Consider the following 21,102-nt stretch of genomic DNA (forward strand, 5'->3'; position numbering starts at 1 on the left):
TCACTTTTAGGGCCTGAACTTTTCTTTTTATCAAAGTTAGGCCCTAAACTTAAAAAATTTCTTACATTATGGCCTGGATTTTTTTTATCCAAATTAGTCTTTAAACTTGAAATTATTCTCACATTTGGGCTTGAAATCTTTTTGTTTGAGTTAGTCCTTGATATTTCCTTAAACAAATTAGAACAATTGTCAAGTTCAATAACTAATTTAGATAAAAAAAAAGTTTAAACTCCAATGTATAAATAACTACCAAGTTCAAGTCCTAATATGAAAAAAATTACTAAGTTTAAGTCTTAATATAAGAACAATTATCAAATTTAGGCCTGAATAATTGTCAAGTTCAATCACTAACTTAAATAAAAAAAATTCAGATCCCAATGCGAAAATAATTACTTAAAACAATTATCAATTTTAAAAATTAATTTAGAAAAAAATTCAAATTTTGATATGAGAGTTATTGCCAAATTTAGGCAACTAATAGTGATTTAACCTTCCAACTTAGAATTATTGCCAAATTTGGACACCTAATAGTAATTTAACCTTCAAACTTTAAAGTGAGCTAAGTGGACCATATAGAAAGACTATAAAAACCTTTGCAAACAAAAACTAACCCAAAAAAACACTTACCAAGAGCTTGACACCAATTCCCTTATATTGTGCTCTCTCTCTCTTTCATCTCTCCATTCTCCAAAACAAAGCAAGATCCTTGCTTTCTGTTTACTTTTGATTTGTTTATTTTTAACTTTTTTTTTTCTTCTTCTCACAAAGCTCTAATCTTAAGATTCAACCACCATTCATTATTCAAATCTCATAACTCCAAACTACCATTTGTGATTAGATCACACACAAAAAAGGGTTCCTTTTTTTTTTTGCAAGATCTTTTCTTTTTTTAGGGGACCGCAGGAAAAAAATCCCTTTTCTATTTTTGGGGTGAGAAAATGGGGAAGTTGACAGTTTGTGTGGCGGTGGTATGTGGGGTGGCGGTGGCAGCGGCAGCAGCGGTGGTGATTCATCGGAAAATGAAGAAGTCAGGGAAGTGGGTCAAAGCAATGGAGATAGTGAAAGAGTTTGAAGAAAGCTGTAGGACTCCGATTTCTAAGCTGAAACAAGTGGCTGATGCCATGACTGTTGAGATGCATGCTGGCCTTGCCTCTGAAGGTGGCAGTAAACTCAAGATGCTCATCACCTATGTCGACAGTTTGCCTACTGGGTATTTCAATGTTATTCCGCTTGTTTTAAAGCACACACACACACACACATATATATATATATATATATATATATATATATATTATGTATTTACAATTTCCTTGATCCGAAATGTTTGGATTTTGATTTGATGTTTTGTCGCTTATGTCTAAGATTAATTAAAAGATCAATGCTCATTCATTTATTGCTAATGTAAGTGTTTGTGCAGTGTAAAAACCAAACCATTATATTTGTTTGGATTTGTATGTTGATGTTTTCTTTAAAAGATCAATGCTTACTCATATTTGCTAATACTGCGTTTTTGCAATGTAAACACCAGATCACCATGTATTAATCTCAATATTTGTTTGGATTCTATGTTAATGTTTCGTCACTTATGTCTAAGATTCATTAAAAGATCAATGTCCATTCGTGTATTGCTAATATAAGTGTCTGTGCAGTATAAAAACCAATCAACCATCTCAACCTATTTGTTTGGATTTTATGTTGGTTTTTTTGTCACTTATGTCTGTGATTCATTACAAGATCAATGTTTATTCATACATTGCTAATCTAAGCGTCCTTGCAGTGTAAAAACCAAACCACCTTGCATTAATCTCAATATATTTGTTTTGATTTTATGTTGATGTTTTATTAATTATGTCTAAGATTCACTAAAAGATCAATTTTTGTTCATATATTTCTAGTATAAGTGTCTGTGCAGTGTAAAAAACCAAGCCATCATGTATTTATCTCAATATGTTTGTTTGGATTTTTATGTTGATAGTTTTGTCAGTTATGTCTAACATTCATTAAAAGAGATCAATGCTCATTCATATTTGCTAATATTGCGTTTTCGTAATGTAAAAACCCGACCACCATGTAATAATCTCAATGTGTTTGGATTTTATGTTGATGTTTTTCTCATTTATGTCTAACATTCATTCAAAGATCAATGTTCATTCATATGTGTTTTGTCTTGAATGCCTTTCGTTGATGTATGTACGCCTTTTGGATTGGCGACAACATAGGTGAATTTTTGGTTTAACATATCTTTGGAATGGCTAACAATGGTCTCCACATCGACTAGTTTTTGCTTATTGGTTCATATATCTATAGGTTGTCCATTAGAGATTCTAGTTTTATTACGATTTAATCCTTTTTTCTCTTTTCTGGTTTTAGGAATGAGAAGGGATTATTTTATGCGTTAGACCTTGGTGGCACTAACTTCCGTGTATTACGAGTGCTACTGGGGGGGAAAGATGGTGGTATCCTCAAACAACAATTCAAGGAGGTCTCAATTCCTCCGAATAAGATGACAGGGAGTTCAGCTGTAAGTGCTTTTGCTTCTCAAGAAATGACTGGAAAAAGGGCAAGCCATAAGATCTCTAATGTCTAACAGGTGATTTTTATTTCAGGAACTATTCGACTATATTGCTGCAGAACTCGCTAAATTTGTAGCTCAAGAAGAAGATGATTTTAAACCAACTTCTGGTAGGCTGAGGGAGCTTGGTTTTACCTTCTCATTCCCTGTGATGCAAACATCTATTGCTTCGGGAACCCTACTTAGGTGGACGAAAGGCTTCTCCATAGATGAAACAGTCAGTGATAATGGCTCACCCTTTGTTTTCATGCTTATTATGCATTCTGTAGACTTGTTCATAGGTCGGGTTATCTGCTCAAGCCCGAAGGCTTGCCTGAAATTTTGAAGGGTTTTGACAAAAATATTAGGCCCGAAAAACAAGCTTAGGCAAAAAAATTAGGTCCCGTTTAAAATATGGATCAAGCTCAAGCTCGAACACTCATTTCCCAATTCTAGCCCGGCCGGTTTTCTATGTTTATAATATACTTTGTTATGTTATTTTTATATATATGGGATAATTTATAGCACATAAAAACTAAATCTCTAGTAATATATATTATTCTAGTGTAAACATTAAATAAATGTTAAAATGCCTATATATATATAAATTTAATAAATGAAAAGAAAAGAAAATATTAAATTAAAATAATATAAATATTTTTTTAAAATTGAAAAAAATATGGATGGGCTTAAATTGGGCTTGGGTTAGTTATTTACAAATAAAGGTAGGTTTGAGCAAAATATTAACCCATATATCAGGTTAGGTTGTGCTTGGACAAACATAAAGTGTGTTAATATCAAACTTAAGGGTGGCTCATGAACACCTATATGCATTAGTTCCCCTTGAAGTTGATTTAACTAAGGCAATAATTTATTTAAAAGAAGTTTTCATATATTTTATTTTTGAAGAAATATATATATATATATATATATATATGTGCCAGAATGCATTGCTGCTCTTTGGGTTTCTTTGTTATTATTAATGCAACTTGTCATATCATTTGCTCTTTTGTCCGCAACGTTTATCTCCTTACTGTTCTCGGTACCAAATTAACAGGTTGGCCAAGATGTGGTAGCAGAATTGACTAAAGCCTTGGAAAGACAAGGCCTTGAAATGCGGGTCTCGGCTTTGGTAAGCTTATGTTATGGACTTCTTTTGTCAACAGTTTATGACCTCGATATACTTCAATTGACCTTCAAACTTGATACAGGATAATTATCTTGCTTTTCATTATATTGTCATTCTTATTGAACCGATTTTGAAACCAGGTCAATGACACAGTCGGAACGCTAGCTGGAGGCAAGTATGCCAACAATGATGTTGTTGTTTCTGTGATACTTGGTACCGGATCAAATGCGGCATACGTGGAACGTGCACAAGCAATTCCGAAATGGCATGGTCTACTTCCCAAGTCAGGAGAGATGGTTAGCTCTCTTTTAATTGCTATTAGTAAACCATGTTACTTGGAGTCAGCTGTGAGTGTCGGACACTACTATGTGTCCAACATGGTTTATTCATCTTCTTTTAAGTTTTCTTGCATTTGGAGAATCCTTAGAGGATCGTATTCTATACTCGTGTCCAATCATGTGTCGGATATGGGTGTCGGACTCGATAAAGATATCCGTGTATGTTTAAAATAGAACTATTTAATATTTTGCTGTAGGTTATCAATATGGAGTGGGGTAACTTTAGGTCATCACATCTTCCATTAACGGAGTATGACCAAGCACTCGATGCAGAGAGTTTAAACCCTGGTGAACAAGTAAGTGCACAGTGTTGTACCGTGCGGTACCTTTAGCTTTGCCTTATTGTCTCTTTAACATATATTTAGCTTATATTCTTTTGTTTTGTCACAGATTTATGAGAAGGTAATATCTGGTATGTATTTGGGAGAAATTTTTCGCAGAGTTCTGTGTAGGATGGCTGAGGAAGCATTTTTCGGTGACGTCGTTCCACCAAAACTCAAAGAGCCATTCATATTGGGGTAATAAATTTTCTAAGCTCAGGGGATTTCCTTTTCTTTTTTTTCTTTTGTAAATTCACTAGCCTTATATTTCTTGTCCGTGGAACAGTGAACATTCGGTTCTTCTCATTATATTTTTAAATCTTCTCGGTTATTTTTTGCCTGCACCTTTCTATTGTTTTCTTCGAGCCCTGCAGAAAAGTAAAATTTTGAGCTTTGTTCACAATCCAGGACGCCTGTTATGTCTGCAATGCATCATGACACTTCCCCTGATCTCAAAGTGGTAGCGAATAACTTGAAAGACATTCTCGAGGTATACTTTTTGATCTTGTAAATCTTAGTTCTTTTTCCGTCATTATTATTTTCTTGCCCGAATTTCTTGTTTTTCCTTCATATTCTCTTCGTGGATTTTTGTCTATGTTATTTGGAATTGCATTTAAATTTCGGTATGGGTATTTTTAAAACTTCCCATTCATTTCGTATATTTGGAGTCCTTGGAGGATCATGTCCGTATACTGGTCTCGGACAAAGAAAGATGAAGAATCGAATTAACATAGTTGTTTCATGTTTTTGGTTAAACCGAAATCACTTTGAAGTTGATTGTACAACAGGACCTTTCATTTCCTACAAAAATCAATGGCCCGAAAGCTTCTTTGCAACTTATGTTACTCCGACTCTTTTAATTCTCTCCAAAATATTCATTTCTAGTACCTGGAATTGACATTTAGATACAGGTTTAAGAGTACGACCCTGGGAAAAAAATTGAGTATATCTGGGTTATAAACATATTTGTATCCGACACATTTGAATCTTTGGAATGGGAACTGAGTCCATGTTTTCTATTTCAGATATCAAATACCTCTCTGAAGATGAGAAAAGTAATTGTTCAGTTTTGTGACATTGTTGCAACACGCGGTGCTCGTCTTTCGGCTGCCGGGCTACTCGGCATTCTGAAGAAAATGGGAAGAGACACGATCAAGGAAGGGGAGAAACAAAAGACGGTAATAGCTATGGATGGTGGACTATACGAACATTACGAGGAATACCGTAACAGCTTAGAGAACTGCCTAAAGGAATTGCTTGGAGAAGAAGTATGCAAAACCATCAAAATCGAGCATTCGAATGATGGTTCTGGAATCGGAGCTGCACTTCTTGCTGCTTCGCATTCACAGTATCTCGAAGACGAGTCCTGAAAGAGTTATATGTGAGAAAATGAATGCCAGTTTTTTATCAACAAAATTTATTTATTTTTAACCTGGGGGATTAGCATTTTTTTTCTTCATATTTTCCGGGAAATTCTAATAAAATTCTTAAATAATTGAAAAATAGGTTGGATTAAATGTATAAAAGCGGGAGATGGAAGCCTGGGACTTTGTTCATTAATATTTTTTTTCAATCTTTGTGGTGATTGCCAATGTTCACTGCTTAGCCATGAAAATAAGATTGCTAGCCCACATTCCTAAAATTTGATCAAATCTTGGATGTAATTAAAAAATTATATTTGTTTTTACGGTTGGGTTGGTTTAAAATTTCAAAACCCAGTAACTGACAAATAGTGAACCCATAAATGAAAAAACTGCACAGACTGAAACCCAATAAATCAGTTGGGTTGATTTTAACCGAAAATTACTCTGGGACAAAGATATGAGTTGGAACATGAGTATGTTTATATTTCAATTTGTTTTTGAGAATTTTATATATTTAAAAGAAAAAATTGGGATGAATATAGAATTCAAGTTTCAGCCCAACTGTATTATTTTACTAAAAGTTTAAATACGCTTAAATTTTAATCATTTAACAGTGTTATCAATTTAAAATAAAAAAAGTAAAATTTTTAAAATAAAAACACAAAAACTAAATTTCAAAATACAAAGACCTAACATATTAGTTGGTAACATTAAGACGTCTCTAGACCCAGCTGATATTTTAAACGCAAAATTCAAGTGCTAGAACCGGCGTTATTTGAAACGAAATGATCGGTGCAGGGAATCGAGATGAAACTGGCCGCTTAATCAACCAGATCAAAAAAATTTAAAAAATTATAATTTTTATAACTATTTATAACTGAAAACTGTGCCTAACCAATTTAACTACTAGTCCAATTATTAAAACAAAGTTCAAACACCTTTAAACACAATTGTCATCCCTCCAAACACCACCTTTAAACACAATTAATACCACCAAAAATGGCAAGGCGGCAAAACGCAAGATTTTTGGGAAAATACATTCAAAACAGCACATTTTTAACTTACATTTATCAAAGTATCTTTATACAACAAATTACTCATTCGACTATTGCATCAAAGAAAAAAAAAACCCTAAATTTCACCTGGAATTTAACTAAAAGACCCAAAAATAAAAACATGTTCTGAGAACACAAATATGGGGATATCTCATTGTATTTGATTTATTTGGTTGTGGCTTTTAAGATAATAACTCAAGGTCAGTTTAGTGCACAAGCCAGCTCAAAAACTTCTAAACAAAGCTTACCGTCATTTACAGATGCATACATCAATCAGACAAATCATCTTCAGCTCCACTATATTGGTCAATATCTTGGTGTCGTGAAAGCTTGTGCGGTCTTCCAAGGCCATCTTCTGCATCTAGCCTTGCCATCTTTGAGCTTGAAATACCACCCCTTGAGTTGGAATAAACCTGATTGCATAACAGAAAAAATATGTGTATGTATGTACAAGAATTTAAAGATCAGTATAATCATGGTGCAAACTCTGACATCGGTTTTCTATGAACGTACCTCTGGCTCGTGGAGTTCTATTGCTGCAACTGTTGGTCTTCTCCTCACAGTAATTCTAGCAGGTACAGGAAAATGTTCAATCTCATCACCTGATCTTCCCTCTCTGGCCCTCTTCTTTCTTAAATTAAGCTTCGTGGGAAGAGGCTGCAAGAGAAGTGTGTTAATGTCGGCGTAATTGGAAGAATTCCCGCCAAAAAGTGGATTGACAAAGAGGTAAATTTTGTTCAAGTATGTACCACATAGCGAGCTTCTCCTTCATCGAACGAAACAAGGTATGTTGTTGGGTCATTTGCATCGTCGCCACGTACCTGTAAAGGGACCAGAAAGATTCTTTTTGAGCATGTAAAAGTGCTAGCTCCAGCTTGTGCAATGTAACATAACAAATTTCAGGTTACGTACATCCCAATGGTATTCTCGAACCCAAGAATATGTGATGTCTTCGTGTTCGTCATACATATCCTTCGATAGCTGCCACCATTCAAAACGACAATTGAAATGACAAAACAATTCACTTAAAATCAACATATTGAAAGTTGAGCCAGCATGCAGTTTTATATATAATATGTGGAATGTCAGGCATATCTACCTCACCAAGAGACGGCACCATGTATGCTAAAAATTTCTCAGGATTAACAGGATCTGAGCTCGGTGCCTGATAACTTTTCATAATGGCCTGCAATTATTGAAAAAGAGAACCAAAACCAATATCAAATGAACTAATATATATTAAAAGCTATTGCCTAAAATAAAATTGAAGAGTAAACTATGATCATCCTCTGAATAAAAGTTCCAGTGGTGCTATCAACTATTTGTGATATTCTCATTGATGACATTAGGGTGCTGTGAGTCGAAAGTGCACTATTAACATCAACAAAAAGCACAAAAAAGGGTGATTAACATGTATTAAAGAAATCCTCGGGCAAGCTAAAAGCCCTGATCACAGGATTTCTACTTACCAGGAAGCCAAGATACCAATCAACTATAATAATCCTAGTGCAATGTTAATATCAGGATATTAACTAATTTTATAAGCAGAATACACAATCAATGTGCCAGCATGCATGCCATAAAACCACTTCTTAACTCACCCTCGATTCATGTTCATCACGTACAGAGCCATGCAGCTTGCTGAAGATTTCTGAGTCAGCTGTAGGAGCATTATCAAATGCCACCATAACGAACTGGTCATCGTACCTGGTACAACCACGTCACAGGCAAAAAATATGAGTATGCTGCAATATAGCATGATAACTAATTATTGGATTCTAAAAGTTCTATAATTTAAATCAAACCATCAAATCTTTAAAAACTCCTATTTCACAATTCAAGTAGAGACCATAGATCATAAATTTCCCACTCCAGAATCCCACTTTACAAATGCATATTCAAACACACATTTGCATAGTATTTACTGTGCCGTTTTGTTGCATTTTGAAAGGCAAAGCGAGAAACAATAATATACAAGTTTATAGAGAAGACAAACTAGTCAATATGTATGCCTAAAAACAAATGTTGGGTTCAAGTTGGAAAAGAGGTTTGAGAATGGACGTGAGGATGATAACAGGCAACTTCAACACTAGAGGCTTTTCTTTGGTCTATATCTCAAATTTTCATCTTGTTTTCACAATTAAAGGACAATCCAAAGCAGTATGCAAAGCCTATCCCAAATCCTAAGCCTACCTAATATGATAGATGTGAAGGATCACACAGCTAAAAGACGTTAGATTCACCTACCTAATACAGGCTTGCCATCGATATTCTTGTTTGTGTTTAGATTACTAATTAATTTTCTTTAAAGAAGGGAACCTCGTAAAGTATATCTCTTGTCACATTATGTTGATTCTTCCGCTAGAAACAAAATGAGACTACACAAGAACAGATATATCAACAAATCATAACATAACAACCGACAACAATTCCTTGACAGAGCAACCTTCATTCTATTTATCAACTGAGACATAGTAACAATGAATTAATTAAGTGGAATATACACAATCAAGATTTTCTTCATGCATGAGAACCTGGAAAGAAAGTAAACATAAAAATGTAAAAGCACTAACTAATTCCATACCGATCAAAATCAGGTAAGAGGGGCATAACTTCAACAGGCTCCAAGTTTTTATTGGTTGCATGGACAGGACGTAATTTGGATGCCTCAAATGATGCCACAATTTCTTTGATTTGCCTTTCCCTAATAAAAATGTCAATGTTTTGTTGTCAACATGACTTAGTAAATGGAAGTAGAGAAGTCTCATACGTCTGCTTCTAATAAAAATTCCAAAAACGGAGGTATAACAAACCTGTTGTTAAGGTTCACCAAAAGATTGCGGCCTCCCTTAAGTTCTCGCAGTTCTTTTGCTTGCTTTTCAGTCAAAGACTGCAAGCAAAAATGTATTTAGTTTCGAAAAGATTCCAACAAGGATTGTCAAGAACACCAAATACGAAAAAGTTAGTTAGCAATTACCTGCTTTGTTGATTCCATACTAAGTGGAGATATGTACTGTGTTTTAACCAGCCAAGAAACACCTTTGTCAGTGGGTCTTTCTTTTCGTCTTATACCATCTCTTTTTACAGGGGTTATAGCAGCATCATCACGCAAGAGCTCTTCATCCTCTGGGGCGAGAGGCAGTCTAATACTAGGAGGACTAGATAAACAAACAATAGAGAGAGAATAAAAAAAGTGGCATAAAAGAGCAAAGTATTAAGAACAAAGTTCAAGCAGCTGAAATGTGATACTTGTATACACTGAGGTCAAGCAGGTCCAGTGGTATCCCAAGATCTGGCTCAACAAAAAGCTTAGGCTTGTACATTTTCTCCAGAGAAGTGATGGTATATTTTGTAAATCTGTGAGGAAGAAGAATATATTAGCCAGGGATTAACTATGACATCTAGCCCAAAAACTAAAAGCAGCTTTTAAGTTTAAAATTTCAAAGGTCTAATATTTTTTTATCTATAAACAAAGTAAGAATAACCACAGATGTAAAACTAACATCAGTAATGGGAGAAAGAAAAGAAAAAGGTAAATGCATTCAATCAGACAACCAACAAATATATTGGACCTTGGTTTTTAGAAAGATAAGATGCATACTCATCTTTCTTAAAAGCAAAACTGCAAGTTCTTACCGATCTTTATCTTTCTTCAAAGACATGAGTTTGGGCTGTGCACTAGGATCTGGAAGTTCATTCCGGAATCTACAGAATATAAGTATTTATTATTGTTGGAAGTAAACAATATAGATAGTTTCCAAACTTAAATAATCAAAAGGAACACTTCCCTACATGAAAAAGAAATAAATATAGCAAAATTGCAGCAAATAACGATAAAGTACAGTTCTCAGGCAAAAAGTATTACTACACATCTAAAAGCAAGGAACATTGGAGAGACACATTTGAAGGAAACTCGCTTCTCAATGTTCACAAAACCAAATCAGAAATTTAGCAACAATATGCATGGGTTATATGATGTGAAGGAGCAAGAATTGATAATTTTCAACTTAAGGTCCATCAACCTACTTGTTCCAGCATCCCCCTAGTCTGTCATCATAAATGATTTTCATCCCCAAATCAGAACCACAAAAAAAATGGGGAAAAAAGTTCCTTTGGGCGAAGCTGACAACACCATTCACCTTAATCAGGTAAAAATCGTTAAGACAATATAGTAAATATTAAATCTCAATAATTTTAATATCTAAACATGATGTAACGTAAGAACCAAAAGGAAATTGCAAAACAGAAAAAAACTAGCATTTCCATGTACTCACTTCAACTTGCACAAGAATGTAGTCGGCTTCTTTAGCCTGTTCTCAATCCTCTCGCCACTCAGAAACAGTGTAGCTCTCTTATCTCCCATCCGTGACCCTACAATTGAACCATGCGCTTTCCCAGAAGTCATCATCTGGGTCTTCTGGGACTCCTTAATTTGCTGCCTTTGTTTCTCCTCTTGCCTTTGCTTCTCAAACTCCCTCTTCTTCCTCAACCTTCTCTCTTCCTCGGTCTCCACCCTTCCTGGAGGTCCATTTGGCTTCTTCACAGGAGGCACCATCGGCTTCTGCTCTCTACCTCCAACCCCATGATTGGAATGCCCATGTTCACGCCTTCCAGAACCTGAATAGTCCCTATTCCCTCCTTTATTGCGCTCATTCAACCCCGTTTTCCCAACATTCTCATTTGGAGGAGGAGGTGGAGGAGGAGAACTCGGAGGAGGTGGTGGTGGAGGGATTGAAGAACCCGGAGAAGCCGGAGGAGGCGGTGGGGGAGGTGGCTGCATTGCTTGACTACCATACTGTGATGAATACTGTGAAGGCGGATAGTACATTGGTGGCTGTGAATTGATCGTATTTTGTGGCATTGAAGGCAAAGGAGGAGGTGGGGGAGGTGGATAGGAAGAATCTGGAGGCGGAGGTGGAGGAGGATAAGAATATTGCTGTTGTGGAGGCGGAGGTGGTGGTGGTTGTTGGGGTGGTCTAGGAGGGTAACCGTAATTCGAATTTGGATTCATGTGATTGTAATTTTGACCATACTGCTGTTGCTGTTGTTGTTGGGGTGGAAGAGGGTTTTGATTCTGCGGTGGTGGAGGGAATGATTGTGGAGGAGGAAATGGCCTATACGAAGCCATCTTCTTGCTCTTTTACTTATTTTTTGGATCACAGTATCAAAAACAGAGATAAAACAGAATGAACAAAAAAAGGGTTCAAATTTTGACTTCTGTGTTCTTTTCCAAGTTTTCCAACAGAAACTGAGCCAAATTGTCCAAAAACGGAGATAAAACAAAAGAAAAAAGGTTGAGATTTCAAATTCCGGGTTCCAATTTCTCTGAGTTTTCCTTAAAGCCGATTTCAATAGGCAACCTTTCAAAACTAGATATCATTCTAATTTCAATTTTTCTACTTGTAAGACCTGATCCCAATTTCTAAAATTCAGCTGAAGTAGGTAAACCCTAGCAAAATCAACCGCCAAAATTTTGAATTTTACCGGACAAACAGAAGAAAGCAAAGAAATAAACCGTTGAAGAAGCTAAATAGAGCAAGGATTCAAGTTCCCAATCCCAGAAACCCTAAGAAATAGATAGAAAGTGAGAACTCGAATCTAACCTGTAAAATACTTGAATCCAAAAACCAACTCCAGATACATTAACAAAAAAATAAAAATAAAATCCGAACGATTATAGTTTTCAAAAGATTTTAAGACAGATTCAGAACGGGTAAGTAGGAATCTTTTAGGGTGAAATCAAGAAGAATGTAGAGAAACCCTAACAAATTATCATAAGAAAAAACTTGGAAGTGAAATTGGGGAGGAATTGAAAAACCCTAGAATGAATGGAATGTAAAGATAGGATAAATTTAACGAAAGGGCATTGACATAATTAGTATATTATAAAGCGATTATTACAGAAAAAAAAAAAAAACAAAAAGAGCGAGTGACCGGAAAAAAGCCTGTCGGAGGAAGGGGGAGTTGTAGTGACAGCTCGGTTTTATCGCGGTCAGTCTTCCGATAAATTAATTTTTAATTTAAGTCTTCTCACTTATAATATTTTGAGTAAATTACTCTTAAACGATAATAAACTATTAATAAATTTATATTTTAATCACTTTTAAAGATTATATAAAAAAAGAAAAAAGAATATTCTTTAAGAGAACCTTTTAGAGCCACATTCCAAAGAGCTAACCTTAAGCTACATCGGCGATGGTTGGAGTTTCTGAAACCCTCCAACCATCAAGGCTTCCTCGATCATTGTCACGCCATTATTGTATTTACTCTTTTGATTTCTTCCCTTTTAAAGACACCTCCCCTTCTTTTGCAATAACTCATCCTATCTTTATCGTTTCATATCCCTTTTTCTTTATTTCATCTCCTCACCCCTTTCACTCAACCTTTCATCTTCTTTCCCTCTCATCACTATTACCTCATATTTACTAATTGTCATTCTAGATTCCCGAGATCCTTTCCCCTTTTGATCTTGGGTTAATGTTATCATTCCCTCTCCATTAATTTTCTAGGACTCAGAATCATTTTAAACGCCAGAAAATTGGCAAGCATGGCCATCTTTTAGCAAAATCACTCATTTTCTCTCACACACTCTCTTCCTCCCCAATTTTCACCGTTGCTAACACTTTTCCACCAAAAATATTTTTTCCACCCCCACTACCCCCAAAATGGGCAAGAGCCCCATTCGTGACTATAGTTGGTCAAAGAGTTCTACTTTGGAGTCCTCATCCAATGACGATTGTAACGCCCCGAAATATTAAATTTTTGTTTTGATGAATTTTGTCATTGGTTGGTATTTGCTTTAGTGGTTAAATGGCGTCAGTGTGGGTAAAGGCTTTCCAGGGGTGTGGGGTGATTTCATTTTGTTTGTCTTAGGTCCACGCTTAAGTTGGTGGTGTTGGTGTAGGTTTTAAACTCTTAAAAATTGCTCCGTATTTTGTATTGATAGATATAATACCAACACACTCTTATATAACTAGTTTCGTTTATGTAAATTTAGGGATTCCTATTGAGAGAAATTTTGGAAAATTTATTGTACTTAGTTCGTTGGGTCAATCAGTTCAGGTTAATAGACTGTATAGGAATGTACCGTTGGAGACACAAGGGGTTGTGTTTCTGGTTAATCTGATGGAGCTTCCATTTGGAGAATTCGATCTGATATTGGGAATGAACTGGCTCATGGAACATTAGGTCAATTTGGATTGTACAGCTAAAAGGGTAGTTCTGAAATCCGAGAATGATATGGGAGTAATTATGATCGGTGAGCGTCAAGATTACTTATCCAATGTGATCTTCGTTCTTGTGGTCGAAAAGTTGGTTCATAAGGGGTGTAAGGCATTTCTAGCCTACGTTTGTGATTCTATTTCTATGGGTTCGTCTGTTGAAAATATTCAGACAGTTAAAGAATTTTCGGATGTTTTTCCTAAAGAGTTACCGAGTTTGCCTCCAGATTAGAAAGTCAAGTTTGGTATCGAACTTCTACCAGGTACAGCTCCGGTGTCCATTGCTCTTTATCATATGGCACCAAAAGAGCTTATGGAATTAAAGACGCAACTCCAAGAACTCCTTGATCGAGGATTTCATCTGTCCTAGTGTGTTTTTGTGGGGGGCACTAGTTCTGTTCATGAAGAAAAAGGATGGTACTATTGGAATGTGTATCGATTATAATCAGTTGAATAAGTTAACGGTAAAGAGTAAGTACCCACTTCCAAGGATCGACGACTTATTTGACTAGTTTCGTGAGGCTTTTATATTTTCTAAGATAGATCTCCGTTCTAGGTATCATCAGCTTAAAGTTAGGGAGGTTGATGTTCATAACACTACTTTTAGGACTCGTTATGGCCACTACGAGTTCCTAGTCATGCCTTTTGGTTTGACGAATGCTTCGGTTACATTTATAGACCTTATAATCTAGGTTTTCTAGCCATATTTAGATCAGTTTGTCGTGGTCTTCATCGAAGATATTCTGGTATACTCTAAGACTGAGGATAATCATTATGACCATCTTAGAGTAGTTATTCAGATACTCCGTGAGAAACAACTTTACACTAAATTAAACAAGTGTGAGTTTTGACTTAGGGAAGTCACTTTTCTGGGTAATGTGGTTTCTACTGAGGGTATTTGAGTTGATCCTAAAAAAATTGAGGTTGTGTTTGAGTGGAAATAGCCAGAAATATTTCTGAGATCTATAGTTTCTTTGGGCTAGCTAGTTACTATCAAAGATTTGTCAATGAGTTCTCACTTATCGCAACTCCTTTGACTAATTTGTTGTAAAAGAACGCCCCATTTGTCTGGACTGATAAGCAACAATCGAGCTTAGGCATTATGGTCAAATCTGTGATGTCAGATTGAAGTGTGTTTTGAAACCCATCATTCTGTTTGAAAGTCCGTACTATATTAAAACCCTTGTAGTGATCTTTTACAAAACTTTTAAATATCTTGCTCGTTGTAAAAACACTTTAGAAACTATGTTTGTTGTGGAAAAATATGTTGTAATATCGTGGTGTTTTGAAAACATTTATCTTTTTAAAAAATCCGCGACCTACTACTAGCAGATATAAATCAAAATAAGAAAACCCTAAACAAAAGTAAAATTTTAAAGAGGCCTTATTACATAACAATACTAAAATTAAATAGCTTAAAGATTAAAAGTTTAAAACAGCAGCAATAGCAGTTGTGTGGCATCCATCGAGTCCCTTGCAGCACCGACCGCCTAAGAATTACCTGCACAGGTAAGCAGAAGGGTGAGTTTATGAAAACTCCGTATGTAATCCCTTGTTAAACAAACAATCAGTCATACCATAGACAAATACGATGCAGGCCTAACCTGTTTCAAGAAGATTCAAGAATGATTAGGACCTTAACCTAATCTGATGATCGAAGAGTGATGGGCTTTAGCCCATTACAAGAATAAAGAATGTAAATGCAATCAAAAGTCCTACCCATCCATCCTCTACACTACACTCCATCTAGCCCTACACTCCAAAATATAGCATCGGTTGCGGCACTAAACAGTATATGCAGCAGAGTTGCAAGTACAGTACACTTCCTCTAAATATATCAAACCCACTCCCATGCAACATGTCATGTCATAATATCATACGTGTATACAGAAATGTCATGCTCAAATACAGTTTTTCATAACATAGGGGTATATCAGTCATTTTACCTCATAAGGTATAACAGTCATTTCATCAGTATGGGGTCTAAGTGTATTTATCGACCCAACAGGAGGTCCACATTCGTCTCGGGTGACCCGTGTAACCTTAATAGTCAATCAATGAAAATGGGCCCAAAGCCCATCTACACACCCGTGTGGCCCAATAAGCCCAAAAATGGCCTTGGTCGTACGAACTACACAGCCTGGCCCATTAATCTCCACACGTCCGTGTGGTTTACTCGTGTGGGGCTTACTAGCTTGTGAGGCCCACACGGCTCATTTCTGCCTAACATGGCCCAAAACGGCCTAAGCCCATAAAATCGTTCATGGTGGCCTTTACGATCGAACGCCCACATTTTGAACTTTTAATTCACCACACGAGCGAGCGCGCAGTCGTGTAGCAACACTAGTCATATTTTTTGGCTTTTACCGATTTATGATTATAGTGGTATGATTACACACCTGATTGCGAAACGTGTAAATAGCCCACGAGCACCCAAAACCTACATTCAACCAAGGTATTCCATTAGTCATTTGATAATAGGGTTAACAACCTGCCTTAATACAGTCCCAACTAAACATAATGCTTGCCTTGATTGAACAAATGCGGCTTAGTCCTCTTAGATCGTTTAACTAAGATTGATCACACGCTCCCTGTCGAATACCTGCGTTACCAGTGAAATCCATTAGTGTGGTTGCTTAAACTGTAACACCCCAACCCCGGCCTAGACGTTATGGCCGAATCCGACGTGCCACATCGAAGCATTAAAGAAAACATTTTATATTTTTAATCTAGAAAACTTACTTAGTGTTTAAAAGGTAATTTCATCGTAGGTTAAAGTGAATGGAAGTCGAGCACCAGGTAGGAAACCGAAGAAGAGGAGGTGAGTCCAGCGGACTGCTTAAGTACCAAGCTCCCTTAGGCTCCAATCCTAGACATGCACACCACCATTGCCACACCTTAACTTCATGTATATTCTTAGGAAACCAATTCGATTAAGTTCATTTTTAAAAAAGTGATTAAGTTTGGAAAACGTTTCTATTGCAGAAGTCTTGCTTGTTGTCATGATATTTTGAAATCAATTACCGTTTTGAAAACGCGCCCTAAAGCTAATCAGTTTCAGTGATTAATATATCTGTTCTAAAAATAAACATATTAAACAATTTAAATAATTAGAGCAGCCTTATTACAACTTAAAAACCCAAATCATAAAAGTAAATGAAAAGATGTCCAATTTCCAGAAGGAAACTGAAATTTGCAGAACGTGTGGCCACTCTGAATCCCTCACAGCTCCAAGTCCACTATGGTTGGGGATTACCTGCATGGATGGAAATAAGGGGTGAGTTTGGGAACTCGGTGTGTAAAATAACCCAACCATAGCCCAAATCAACTCAAACCACAGAAACAAATTAAATTGGGCCTTAACCCTATGCAGAATTCAGAATGAAGCCCATAGGCCCATAACAGATATAGAACAAATATTTGATGTATGCAGAACCCAACCCATATCCAACCTTACGCTATGTGGGGAGACTACTCGACCCACCCATCCGCTACACAATTACGTAATTTGCAAGCATGGTCGAGCAGATGTATATTGTGACAGAGTCACCAGATACAGATATTGTGGCAGAGCCACCAGAACAGATATTTGTGGCAGAGCCACTAGTATACTCTCTTCATCAATATAACCCATATCCCATACAACAGATATACATGTCATGGCATACATCACGCAGAATCAGAATATCATACATTTCAGTCACAATTAACCCTAGGGGTATAATAGTCATTTTACACCTAGGGGTATTATGGTAATTTTTCATACATGAGGGTATTCTAGTAATTTAACTATTTTAGGGTTTTCTTGCATATCATATGCATTTATGAACTAACAGAAACACTTACCGAGTGTTCTTATCGAATTGGCCCCGTTGGCCCATTATCCCAATTTTGGCCCATTAAGCCCAAAAATATCGAAACGCACGAAATCGTGCGTGCTGCAGTTTTATCACTTTAGATTACCGAATATGCTAATCCATCTATCTTACGAGCACTCGTACACTCACAAGTTCACAAAATACCGGCTTTTCGGCATTTCGGCTTTTGCCGATCTAGTCTATAAGAGGGTGTCAGTTACACACCTGATTTATGACGGTACATTGGCGAGATCTACACACGAACTGCCTACAATTGGATTACTAACACGTTAATCTAAATATCAAAATCAAACTACGTATTTAACCCTTTACCATATTCGGCCAACACAGCCTTAGATCCCAGAGTTCTTTACCTTTTTGCCGAAATATGGGTTAGATCCAAAGATTCAACCGAAATAGTCTTCAAGCCCTTTTTGCTGTACGCCCTCTTGTCTTCTTGTCTATGCTAACTCTTACACAACCAAAAAGAAAGAGGCACAAAACCCTTAGTCCAAAACGCTAGCCACTCTTAGGGGTTTCGATTTTTCTTAATTTCCGAAATAAGGAAATAAATTCAAAAACTTACCACCGGTTCCTTCAGTCGACAATTCCACCTTAGTTCCTATTCAATTCTGATGTAGATCTAATCCCCAAACCTTAGTAGAAATCAAACCTTTATGGTCTACAGATTCAGCTATGTCCCTAAAAGTATGGAGTTTTTGGCTTTTTGTACTGTGTAGAGGAAGATGGAATATGAGAGTTTTGCTGTAGTCTTGTCGACATAAACTTGGCGTTCAGAGGATTAGAGAATCAGTTAAAAAGATAGAGAAAATTAAGAGGGTTTGGCTAGGAGAAATCAGCACAGAAGAAATATAGGCTTTCGGGATTTCGGCTTTTGTGATATTTGGCTATAAGGCTTAAAAACGAATGGTAAGAAAGTGGTGTAGAGTAGAATGGTAGAAGGATTCAGCTATGAAGGAAAAGAAGATGGGAAAATAGATGGAGAGAAAAAGAAAAGAATAGAAGAGGAGGAAGGATGGTCAGAAAACGGCACAACTTACCCCAAATGTCGAATTTATACTTGCCATTTGACCTAGCCGAAATTTGCCCCCTAAAGAAACCCTTGGCCGGCCAACTCTTGCTCCTCAAGAGTCCACCATTCGACCAATACTGCTCTCCCTAATCAGCTCCTAAATCCTCTCCCTTATCCCCTCCTTACTCAATCTCCTAAACAACTCAAACTTCTCCTGACAGACTTTTACTTGAGTTCCATTACTTACCATTCCTAATCATAAAAATAATTCCCTTAATATGCTCTCATTGTGACTTGAACCTCAGTTCTCCCTAGCCATCCACATGCCACTTTTATAACATTCACAGTGGCGTCACATGCCACTTTGCCACATGCTTCCTTGTGATTTATTTTACCCAATAAATAATTAAAAGCCCAGTTTACTAGAACCCCTTTTTCTTGTGGAATTAAAATTAATTAAAATTACCAGATTTTAACTTAAACTTGGGCCTTCTAGAGACCCACTAATATAATTAGACCTATGCCAAGCAGTCAAAACACAGAAATTCTAAATTTTTCCAAAATTCACAGAATTTTTGAAAATCCCGAAAATTGGTGCGTTACAACTCTACCCTCCTTAAAGAAATTTCGTCCTCGAAATTTTACCTGGTCTGAACAGATGAGGGTATTATTGACACATCGCCTTTTCTGAATCTCAAGTAGCTTCCTCTATACCATGATTACGCCAAAGCACCTTCACTAATGGGACAGATTTTTTTCTTAGAACCTTAACATCTCGATCCAATATCTGTACAAGCTCCTCCTCGAAAGTCAAATCAGGCTACACCTCAATCTCTGCAACCGGCACGACATGAGTAGGGTCAGAACGATAATGCCTTAACATGGAGACGTGGAAAACATCATGGATCCTGTCTAACTCTGGAGGCAATTCCAATTGATAAGCCACTGGGCCTACTCGTTTCAAAACCCGATAAGGCCCAATGAACCGCGGACTCAACTTGCCCTTCTTACCAAACCTTAAAATCTTCTTCCAAGGAGAAACCTTTAAGAAGACCATATCACCTAATGAGTACTCAATCTCCTTACGCTTCAAATCCGCATATGACTTTTGCCTATCAGATGCTTCCTTCAACCGATCTCTAATTACTTTAACCTTATCTTCAGTATCAGCTACCAACTCTGGTCCAAGAACCTGCCGTTCTCCTAATTCGGTCTAACAACTAGGAGTACGACACCTACGTCCATACAACGCTTCATACGGTGCCATTCGAATACTCGCCTGATAGCTGTTGTTATATGCAAACTCTGTCAATGGCAAGTAATCCTCCCAACTTCCTCGGAAATCAATAACGCATCCCCTCAACATGTCCTCCAGAATCTGAATAACCCTTTCCGACTGACCATCCGTCTGGGGATGAAAAGCCGTACTAAAGTTCAACCGCGTCCCCAACGCCTCATGCAACTTCTGCCAAAATCGAGATGTGAATCTGGGATCCGGTCAGAAATAATTGAAACTGGGATACCATGGAGTCGCACAATGTAATACCCCTACCCGTATTCATTGCCGGAATAGGGTACGAGGCATTACCGGAGTTTACGAATTAATTTTTTTTTTTTAATATTCAATATAGCCCTTTTATAAATATCTAACCTTCCCTGTAATATTAAATCGAGACCAATCCACATCAACCAAATCAATTCAATATATTTTTATGATAGATTCATGCATTTATATAAAATAACGTCATCACATATCTATAACTGTGTTTGTTAACCATACTAATGGCTAACTTTACATTCATTTCACGTTAACATTTACTTTGTTAGCTTATACATGCCATTGATTTCCAAAATAAAGTTTCTTTATATACCGAACTCCCGAGGTTGATGATGTGATGTGTCTCCCACCAAATCCGACCTCCGAGCTCTTAACACTACAAACAGGGAAAAAGGAAGCGGAGTAAGCACTTTGTGCTTAGTAAGCTCATGTAACAAGAATTATACTTACCTAATATTTTCAATACAATATAATAAACATTCATATATCCATTCAATGCATTATTACCCTAACATGCACAAACTCAACATTCAAGTTAGTACAATAATTTCCATGTATCAATATATATATATATATATATATATATACCATGATTGATGTACTCATCAATACCATGATTTTCATTCCTTATTATTTTCATATTTATCCCGTTGAATTTATCGAATTTCAATGGATTT

The 21,102-nt window shown here is 36.5% G+C and overlaps 2 protein-coding genes across 2 annotated transcripts; one reads left to right on the forward strand and one right to left on the reverse strand.

Annotated features, from left to right (window-relative positions):
* Window positions 1-575: 575 nt before the first annotated feature.
* On the forward strand, window positions 576-5,841 carry LOC108454357 (hexokinase-1-like). Its single transcript, XM_017752793.2, has 9 exons — window positions 576-1,210; window positions 2,371-2,521; window positions 2,607-2,789; window positions 3,609-3,683; window positions 3,821-3,976; window positions 4,216-4,314; window positions 4,409-4,536; window positions 4,747-4,828; window positions 5,364-5,841. Exons 1-9 carry the CDS (start codon window positions 939-941, stop codon window positions 5,706-5,708), a joined length of 1,491 nt encoding a protein of 496 aa, XP_017608282.1. The 5' UTR covers window positions 576-938; the 3' UTR covers window positions 5,709-5,841.
* Window positions 5,842-6,725: 884 nt separating this feature from the next.
* Window positions 6,726-12,812, reverse strand: LOC108457111 (protein PAF1 homolog). The gene is made up of 12 exons (XM_017755967.2): window positions 11,032-12,812; window positions 10,394-10,462; window positions 10,007-10,114; window positions 9,735-9,915; window positions 9,571-9,647; window positions 9,342-9,461; window positions 8,359-8,464; window positions 7,857-7,943; window positions 7,670-7,738; window positions 7,507-7,578; window positions 7,271-7,414; window positions 6,726-7,170 (listed from the first exon to the last, which is right to left on the reverse strand). The coding sequence occupies exons 1-12, from the start codon at window positions 11,883-11,885 to the stop codon at window positions 7,027-7,029; spliced, it is 2,031 nt and encodes a 676-aa protein (XP_017611456.1). The 5' UTR covers window positions 11,886-12,812; the 3' UTR covers window positions 6,726-7,026.
* Between the last annotated feature and the right edge of the window lie 8,290 nt (window positions 12,813-21,102).

Source organism: Gossypium arboreum, chromosome 9 (assembly GCF_025698485.1).
Source record: "Gossypium arboreum isolate Shixiya-1 chromosome 9, ASM2569848v2, whole genome shotgun sequence".
Taxonomy (NCBI): Eukaryota; Viridiplantae; Streptophyta; class Magnoliopsida; order Malvales; family Malvaceae; genus Gossypium; species Gossypium arboreum.